Source organism: Centroberyx gerrardi, chromosome 23, assembly GCF_048128805.1.
Source record: "Centroberyx gerrardi isolate f3 chromosome 23, fCenGer3.hap1.cur.20231027, whole genome shotgun sequence".
Lineage (NCBI taxonomy): Eukaryota > Metazoa > Chordata > Actinopteri > Beryciformes > Berycidae > Centroberyx > Centroberyx gerrardi.
This window is the reverse complement of record NC_136019.1, coordinates 30,001-40,000: the sequence shown is the minus strand read 5'-3', so window position 1 is coordinate 40,000 and position 10,000 is coordinate 30,001. Positions and strand designations below refer to the sequence as shown.

At 40.3% G+C, this 10,000-nt stretch overlaps 2 protein-coding genes across 2 annotated transcripts in view; both read right to left on the bottom strand.

The window, feature by feature from the left end:
• LOC139915413 (H-2 class II histocompatibility antigen, I-E beta chain-like) overlaps positions 1–1,960 on the bottom strand; it is a 4,718-nt gene extending 2,758 nt beyond the window's left edge. The window contains exons 1-2 of the mRNA XM_078291671.1: positions 1,851–1,960; positions 1,366–1,638 (exon numbers count right to left, since the gene is read on the bottom strand). Coding sequence (XP_078147797.1) covers positions 1,366–1,638; positions 1,851–1,905 — 328 coding nt within the window. The 5' untranslated portion in view covers positions 1,906–1,960. The remainder of the gene's footprint in view (positions 1–1,365; positions 1,639–1,850) is intronic.
• A 5,639-nt stretch (positions 1,961–7,599) lies between these two features.
• The window catches only part of LOC139921364 (H-2 class II histocompatibility antigen, A-U alpha chain-like), a 3,292-nt gene continuing 891 nt past the window's right edge, over positions 7,600–10,000 (bottom strand). The window contains exons 3-4 of the mRNA XM_078291674.1: positions 9,045–9,326; positions 7,600–7,992 (exon numbers count right to left, since the gene is read on the bottom strand). Of these exons, the coding sequence (XP_078147800.1) occupies positions 7,871–7,992; positions 9,045–9,326 (404 nt within the window). The 3' untranslated portion in view covers positions 7,600–7,870. The remainder of the gene's footprint in view (positions 7,993–9,044; positions 9,327–10,000) is intronic.

Sequence of the window (10,000 nt, the reverse complement as noted above, 5' to 3'; positions counted from 1 at the left end):
TCACTGTCTGTACCGACACAGTTTGGCACAACAGTTCATTTCACACCCAAAATGCACCAAAACTACCAAAACTCTGCATACTTGTGTCAAAATCAAATAATTTGACCAAAACAGCAGCTCTAGTTTTCTCCAACAGCAACACTTTGTCACTCATAACACAATTACCTAAAAAACACTAACAACAGGTAGCATTACAGTAGATGTGTCATTTTATGGCAATCTTTGATGTAGTAAATCATTTTGTTGTGTGTATATATTTTTTGTTGTTATTGTTAATTGTATAAGAAATGTGTACATTGTCTTATTTTACAGTAAACAAAGTTCCCATTACAAAACACAGTAAGAATGGTTCCTCTATATAGAATGTACTACAGTAAACTACAGGAACAAGTCAGAGGAATGCAACAGGATAACAGGAAAAGCTTCAATGTGCTTTTTTTTTTTTTTGCCATAAAGTCATTCAAAAATAGAGTAAATGAAAATTGCTGTAAGGAAAACAAAAGTCAATACTGTAATAGTTGGCTCAAAAAACAAAACAAAAAAACAAAACATACAAAACTGTAAATGTAAGTTTTGAACAGAGTATGTGAGCATGTGCAGAACGGGCTGCAGACACACGGTTCTGCTGCTGGTCGACTTTGAGTGAGAAAACAATTCAAGCATTTTGAAAGCTGGTCACTGAATATCTTTTGTGTTAAAGCAAGGCAAGAGTCACAGTTTGGTCTGCAGAGACTTCTGTTGTGCTGACAGTGTGAAGAGTTCTGGGAAAGTGTTTAGCATTGAGACAGTTTGTCACCAGCTGTAAAACACTGTGACAGTGACAGGACGACTAGCTGCAGTATCAGTGTTTTCCCACCAGGCGGCGTCACTGAGCTCAGTCTGCTGTAGAGTTTATACACTGAAAACTTTCATGAGAAATATTATTATTCATTTTTTAATTAAATATTATTATGAAAGACATTTCATAGGTTTCCATAGATAAATGCTGAGACACTAAATAAATTAAAATACTATAGTAAAAATTTCCAGAATAATATGAACATAATTTTTCCATTGAATGAAATGACTGATCAATAGAAAAACTATTGATCAGTCATTAAATATAGATATTTAATAGAAGGACAGGAAAAGTTAATCAAGATGAAATATGAAACTCAACTTCATTTAAACTAAAATGAAAACAGAAAGGTTTGTAAAATCTATTTTTTATGTTATAATTTATGAATTTGAATTTATGTTAATAAATAAATTCTGTTAATAAACAAGACAGATGAAGAATGAAAGTAGTAATTATTTTAATCAGTGATGTGTTTATTATTACTGAGGTTTAATTTGATGATGTTGATGTAGAGAACAGCAGCTCACCTGTCTTAGGCAGCATGTTGCTGTACCAGAGATCAATGTTGTTTTTGCAGAATCTCTCCTTCTCAGCCTTCGTACGCCCCAGCACTGCAGGATCGTTGTTCCAGTACTCTGCGTTCTTCAGCCCATACTCGTTGTATCCAACATATTTCCCCACAGAGCTGCTGAACCTGGTGAACTCGACCTTGTTGTAATAGTAAGATACTGTGTACTCTATGTCCTGCAGCTCAGAGGAGTTGAACACACAGCTGGTCAACATATATTCCTCAAATCCATCTGGAGATCAAAGACAAAAACAAAATGAATCTGTTAAGTTTCACAGATATAAATATAATATCATTCAAACTGAAGAGTATTATCTATGAGCTAGTTATTGATCAGTTCCAGGTATTGATGTATTGGTCCTACCTGCTCCATACAGACTGATGAATAGTATTATCTATGAGCTAGTTATTGATCAGTTCCAGGTATTGATGTATTGATCCTACCTGCTCCATACAGACTGATGAAGAAGAGGGAAAAGCCCAGAAAAGATGAAGCCATGTTCCTCTGCTGAGTTCACAAACTCTGACAGACTGAAACTGAGTCCTGCTATAAAAACCAATGTAGGAGCCACACACTGGTCACATGACCAGCATCACCTGTTGCCAGGCAGACAGTCCAGCCTAAAGGCTGCTGGAGGCAGAGCCAGAGAGCATCATGGGAGAACTACATCGACCCTGTAATACTTATCATACATATAAAGTTATCTAGCTATTACAAATCTACAGTTATCTATTATAGGGACAGGCAGGCAGGCAGGCAGGCAGGCAGGCAGGCAGGCAGACTAGGGATGTGCATCTCCATCACTGAGGCCGATGCGATACGCATCTCGATGCATTGCCAACGATCCGATCCATTAAAGATACATATGAAGCAACTACCAATGCGATACGATACGATTCACCCCTATTGCGATCCAGTGCGATTCGACACGATTTGATTCAACACAATGCGATTCAGCACGATACGATGCGATTCAACACGATGCAAAAGAATGATGCTATGCAATTCAATATGGTACAGAGAGTTTGATTTTATTTCTTAAGCAGCAAATCATAAATTAACTAAAAAAGTGCCATTTTACTTTACATATTTGTTTCTCTAGTACTGCAACTCAGTACTAGACTCAGTCTTTTTGACCTCTAAAAACACACTTGGACCTTTCACAAACAGGCCTTTTCACAAGTCCTTTGTAGTGTAGTGTTCTCTGTCTCCAGTTTACAGTACAGTACACTTTTATAACACCTCACACAATTAACAGTTAAACAATTTAAGGATGCTCAGGATTAACAATGTGCAAATAACAATTAACATAGTGCAATGTGCCGTAACTACTGCCAGCAGACGGATGTGCTTAACACTCTTTCAGCAGGTAGGCTAACTCAGCAGTGAGCAGAAAGCAGTGGTGCGGTTTCTATATGAACAATAAAAAATAAAAATAACCTTTCACAAACAGGTTTTTCATAACTTCTTACAAATGTAAAAAAAAAGGTAAACTATTATTGGCAGTCACAGGCTGCTGTAAACACTGCTGTCATAACACCTCACTAAATTTAACTCATATGTCCTACTTTAAGGTTTTTCTTCAGGAATATTAGTTGATCCACATGATCAGGATGAAGCAAACTGCGCTGTGCTGTAACTATGTCACCAGCTGTGCTAAACACTCTTTCAGAGGGCACACTTGTTGCTGGGATGGACAGGTAGCTCTTTGCCAATGCTGAAAGCAGTGGAAGATCCACTTGTTTTTTCCACCAATGCAACACATCACCACTCAGACCTAAAGAATCCCTCTCTCTGTACTTTAAGATTTCCTCCTTAGCTCTCTCCCTTGTGGTCTTCATCGGTGCTCTTGCAGTGAGGAAATCCCCGAACATCTGGTCCAAGGCCGTCTTCTTCTTGGGAGGGACATCATCTAGGGAGTGGAACAGAAGAGAAGAGGGGATTATCAGTTGTGCTGAAAAATTATGTCAGTCAATACTATACTACAAAAATTATGACTTACAATACGATACAATAATAACACATGCATCTTCAAATCAACATAGTTTTATAACTTTTGGCACAGTTCCTATCAAAACAAACCTGTCTCTTCCTCTCTGTGGGGGCTCCTGTCACCTTCTGTTTCAGCTGCCTGGCCCTCATTCAGTGTGTCACTGTCCCCTGCCTGACAATAATCAGTATAATCCAGAGACTAGCTATTAGATTTCCTTAAACTAAACAAATAAACATAATTTAAGTAAGACACAGGTAAATAAAAGAGAGAGAGAGAGAGAGAGAGAGAGAGAGAGAGAGAGAGAGAGACTAGCTATAGTATACTAAGTATATTCTTACCTCTCCATCCATCTTCACCACCTCTGCTGTTATCTTCATGAATATCATGTCCTTAGTGTCGTTGTCATCCAGGAAAGCCAGGTCTTTGAAGCGTGGATCAAGCGCTGAGGCATAGTGGAGGAGGTCTTGGAGATATGTGTAGCGACCATCAAAGTCCTGTCTGAATCGCTCCTTCATCTGGGAAATTACCGGTAGATCGCTCTCATCTGGCTGGAAATGCCTCTGCAGTTTGGCCTGGATTGGGGAGATCATTGAGATGGTGGGGTTTTTTTCCTCACTGAGGAGTGTGGTTGCCACTTTCAGAGGGGACATCAATTTGATGACCTCTTGGATCAGTGTCATGTCTTCCTCTGTCAGGCTGGCCATGCCTTCTCCCCTCTTTATTTTCCTTGACAGCAGGGTGTTCAACACGGCAGGCTGCTGCTCCCAAAAACGGTCCAACATGTCAAGGGAACTGTTCCATCTTGTGGAAACATCATGGACTAGCTTGTGGAAGGGCAGGTGTAACTGGGCCTGCATTTCACGTAGAGCTCCAGTTGCTTTTGGGCTTCTGTGAAAAAAAGTTACTACCTTCCTCACTTTGGCCAGAAGCTCTGACACCCTGTCCACCTTCAGAGATTTTTGCGAGGCCAGATTTAGTGTGTGTGCGATGCATCGCACATGTGGGTCCATCTCTGCACCAACTCCAGCCACTATCATGTTTTTTGCGTTATCCGTGACCAGCGCTGGGTTCTTGTCTTCGATGTTCCACTCGCGGCAAACGTCCTGCAGTAAAACCGCTAGATTATTCCCTGTGTGAGCCTCGTTGAACACTCTGGTCTGTAGAACGTGGTTTTGCAAAACCCACTCGTCATCAATGTAGTGTGCCGTGACCGTGACATACGAGTCAGTGGCGCAAGACGTCCAGCCATCAACTGTTATTGCAACTCTTTGGGCATTGCTCAGCGACTCAGCTATCTCTCGTCTCACTTTGTCGTATAGAACAGGGATTTGTTTCTCGGTGAATAGCTTCCTATTTGGTATGTGGTACCTCGGCTCCAAAATGTGGAGGAGGTATTGGAAGCCCTCGTTCTCTGTAACACTGTAAGGTTGGATATCTTTACAAATAAAGAAGGCGATGGCGTCGGTTATTGTCTTAGAACGGGTGGAGCTGCTAGCCAGCGGGGCGTGAAAAAAAGTTGCGATACTTTGCTCACCAGTCTTGCTAACGGTACCGCTGGGGCTAGCCAGAGCTGAATCCGAGGGGGAGGCAGACGTCTCATGTCGCCGCTTCAGGTGAGTGTTTAAGTTCGTCGTACTGCCTGTGTACTTTATAGCGGCACGGCATAGATTGCAAATTGCATGCGTCTTGTCAAGTTGTCCGTCTCTCTTGAAAAATCCGAAGTGTCGCCAAACACTTGATTTATAGGTATTCTTCGGTGGATTGTGTACCTCTTCCTCCTCCATGTTGATCTCTAATGTGACACGCCTCGGCCTCCGTAGTAGCCTCTGACCTCTGACGTCGGCCACTGATAGCAGTGGAGATGAGAGAGCGTGCTTGAGAAACAGTTTAGAAAGGAGGACTCAATCTACATGTCAAATTATTGGTAACAAATTATTGGTCACATTTCTAAATAATAAAGGCATAGGGCCTCTACTAATAATTATATATAAATAAATCGGATTTTACCGATGTATCGCGAGTTCATCCCAAATTGTATCCGGTGCACACTTTTTTAATCGGGGCAATCGCATCTTGAACTTTTATGCCGGTGCACCGATGCGAATCGGTGAATCTTACCATCCCTAAGGCAGACAGAGAGAGAGACAGACAGACAGACAGACAGACAGACAGACAGACAGGCAGGCAGGCAGACAGACAGACAGACAGGCAGGCAGACAGACAGAAAGGCAGACAGACAGGTTAATATCAATATAAATAGGACAGTTCTGTGCTGATGATAAAACATTGATTTGTTCTGATTTATCAGTTATAATCTGATCAAAGTGTCAATACACACTGTGGATACAGCTGACAGTATCAATAAATAACTTCCAGTTTATTTTGGGATCAACAGACATTATTCTGTCAGTTTTATTTTCCTAATTTTCTGTGTTACTGCTGCTGTCATATTAATCATTACTTTGAGGGACTGTGATCTTTGTTTCTGCTGATGCATCTGCTCACTTTATTATTCAATACCTGCTGTAGCTTCAGGGTAACAAATCAATAAGTACAAGGTAAAATAAATGACCCCAATGAGCCTGTTCACATATGTTAACAGGAAGTGATGTGATAACAGGTAACATCGGACCTGGTCCAGGCCAGTCCTCTTCAAAATGGAAACAAGACATTTTACATCTTGTCTTCATGATCTCCCAGCTCTCTCTCGTCGGAACAACAAAGGACAGCAAGCTGGCAGCATAGCATATCAAGCTAGCATGTTCCCTAACGTTAATCTGACACATCACTGCAGTGATGTTGTTGAGAACGTGACGGCACTTGTGTCTCTGACAGCTGTCCTACTTCAGTTGCAGTCAAATGTTTATTCACCACTCCACCCATTAACTATTGTACATTAGCACCCGTCCAGTCCTAAAAGGGAACATTTAATTAATTTTATTGTGAGACAATTCAAAAGTTTCTTTTCTTTTAATGCCATATCATTTCATAACTGTGTTACAGGTGGCTCTAGCTTCAGAGGGGGACTTTGCGGTCCCCAAGCTCACAGCTGGGACAACATGAAAAGACTTCTGTGCTCAGCTGAGGACTTTTGTCCAGGCTGCCCTGACCTGCAAGACCAGATGGAAGACCTGAAGAGAAGGCAGAAACTACTCCTCTAAAAGCCACATTTAGACCCCACATTGTTTTATAAAAGGATTCTGTAAGTTTTTATTTACATTTTATATTATAAATTGACATATTTGATATTTCACCTCAACATACTGTATATTACATTCAATAAAGTTCTTGTATGTTCAGTTAAGTCTGTTACTGTGTGTTGAAGTTCCATATTTTTTGTGTTTGCTGTATTGTTACAGAAATGTCACCAAACAGCTGGTCTAGGGTCTGCTCTCCAAACATCGATTATAGTCAGATGGACGTATGTGACTTTCTGTTAAACTGTATTTACTGTGGGGCAACCTTATACTTACTGCTTAACTACAGGGAACAAGCACAAATAACATTTGTTTTGCCCCCCTAATTACGTTATTATACCCTGTAATTATTTTTTAAGTATGCAGTAATTACAAAAATAGTTACACCATAACTACCTCATAAATCTCTCATAATTACAAAATTGTTACGCCTTAATTCCTGGACTTATTGTTTTGTTACCCTGTATCTACAGCATTGTTATTTTATTAGTACCCCATAATTACAATTCTAATTACATTACTAATTAGCGGGCTGTAAAATAAAGCGTTACAGTTCATATTATCAGTGTTCTCCACATTAACACCTATCATATCTCAACTGACCTCCACACACTTGTTGCTGTCAGGTCTGTTGTGTCTGTTGTTAATACACGTTAAGCCCCTTCATTCACTTACTCTGCCACAGCAGCTCAACATGTCTCTGCTGTTACTGTAAAATTATAATATCCACTTGTGTGAACATTTTCTCACCGGACGTCTGATTATTATTGCAGAACCAAACAAGTCACATCCTTCACTCCCATCCATGCAGCTGTAGCTGTTATTTATTACAGTGTTAATAAAGTTTTCCCAGTATGCTAACTGAGCCTCATTCACTCTGACTGGGCAGGCTGGTGTAACTAAATAAAAAAACCAAAAAAACTTTAATTATAATTTAACAATAGTATTTATTCATAATAAATGCAGTGATTGACTATTTAATAACGCTCTTCCTCAACCAAATGCCACAACAGAAAGCTTTATTATTGTAATGTTAAACAGTGAAAATGTAAATATTCATTACTTAAAAGAATATACAGATAGAAAGTTGAATTGATTTGTTTGTGTGAAAGCTAACATGTGAGCGCTGCCTCCTCCAGGTGAATCAGTACAGATCCACACAGCAGAGAGAAGCAGTTTAAAACCAGTAGGACAGAAACCAGAAACTTTATTCTGGTTCCAGTCTGTGAACTCCTGCAGCTCCTTCGGTCCGCCTCACATCATCAATAACCGATCAGTTGCATTCGTTTCCTTTGATGAGGAAGAAGGTTCCTGCGGCCACGCCCAGCAGACCCACGGTCAGACCCAGTCCACAAAACACCGCAGGTCCGATCCCCGGCTGGTTCTGCTCCACATCTGAGGAGGAACCAAACGCATGAACACATGAATACATGAACTCACATGAACACACGGGAACACGCATGAACACGCGGGAACACGCATGAACACGCGGGAACACGCGGGAACACGCGGGAACACACGGGAACACGCGGGAACACGTGGGAACACACATGAATATTACCAAAAGATGACAGGACAGGCTAGTTAATGTTAGCTAACTGGTTAGCTGTAGTTTTGGTTGGTGTAAGCTAACTGTAGCTTTGGTTGGTGTTAGCTAACTGTAGTTTTGGTTGGGTTAGCTAACTGTAGTTTTGGTTGGTGTTAGCTAACTGTAGTTTTGGTTGGTGTTAGCTAACTGTAGTTTTGGTTGGTGTTAGCTAACTGTAGTTTTGGTTGGTGTTAGCTAACTGTAGTTTTGGTTGGGTTAGCTAACTGTAGTTTTGGTTGGTGTTAGCTAACTGTAGTTTTGGTTGGTGTTAGCTAACTGGTTAGCTGTAGTTTTGGTTGGTGTTAGCTAACTAGTTTTGGTTGGTCTAAGCTAACTGTAGCTTTGGTTGGTGTTAGCTAACTGTAGTTTTGGTTGGGTTAGCTAACTGTAGTTTTGGTTGGTGTTAGCTAACTGTAGTTTTGGTTGGTGTTAGCTAACTGGTTAGCTGTAGTTTTGGTTGGTGTTAGCTAACTAGTTTTGGTTGGTCTAAGCTAACTGTAGTTTTGGTTGGTGTAAGCTAACTGTAGTTTTGGTTGGTGTTAGCTAACTGTAGTTTTGGTTGGTGTTAGCTAACTGTAGTTTTGGTTGGTGTAAGCTAACTGTAGTTTTGGTTGGTGTTAGCTAACTGTAGTTTTGGTTGGTGTTAGCTAACTTATTAGCTGTAGTTTTGGTTGGTGTAAGCTAACTGTAGTTTTGGTTAGTGTTAGCTAACTGTAGTTTTGGTTGGTGTAAGCTAACTGTAGTTTTGGTTAGTGTTAGCTAACTGTAGTTTTGGTTGGTGTTAGCTAACTGTAGTTTTGGTTGGTGTTAGCTAACTGTAGTTTTGGTTGGTGTTAGCTAACAGATGAAGGTGCGTCACCCCAGATTCGGGTCTGCGGCTGGCTCAAGGCTCGGTGCTCCACAGAACAGCTGTAGGTGTCTCCAAGCTGTGGGATGAAGCTCAGCCTGGAGAACTGGTTGAAGGTGCCGTCTTTGTTGGGGAAGGGGATGTTCAGGCTCGTTCCTTCGGTCACGTTCTCGTCGTTCCTGGTCCAGTAGACCTTGACGGGAGCGGGGTAGAACCCGGTCACATGGCAGATGAGGTGGTTCTCCACTCCGAGCTCCACAACGTCTCTGGTGTAGATGGTGCTGTGAGGAGCATCTGCACAACAACACAATGTAAACATAATGTAAACATCTGAACAACAACACAATGTACAACATAATGTAAACATCTGAACAACAACACAATGTACAACATAATGTAAACATCTGCACAACACAATGTACAATATAATGTAAACATCTGTACAACAACACAATGTACAACATAATGTAAACATCTGCACAACACAATGTACAACATAATGTAAACATCTGCACAACACAATGTACAACATCATGTAAACATCTGCACAACAACACAATGTACAACATAATGTAAACATCTGTACATAATGTAAACATCTGCACAACAACACAATGTACAACATAATGTAAACATCTGTACATAATGTAAACATCTGCACAACAACACAATGTACAACATAATGTAAACATCTGCACAACAACACAATGTACAACATAATGTAAACATCTGAACAACAACACAATGTAAACATAATGTAAACATCTGCACAACACAATGTAAACATCATGTAAACATCTGCACAACACAATGTAAACATCATGTAAACATCTATACAACAACATAATGTAAACATCTGAACAACAACACAATGTAAACATCATGTAAAACATCTGTACAACAACACAATGTAAACATATTTCTGAACAGCACGTAATATCTTTTATTTCCCATCTCTCAGTAGTATT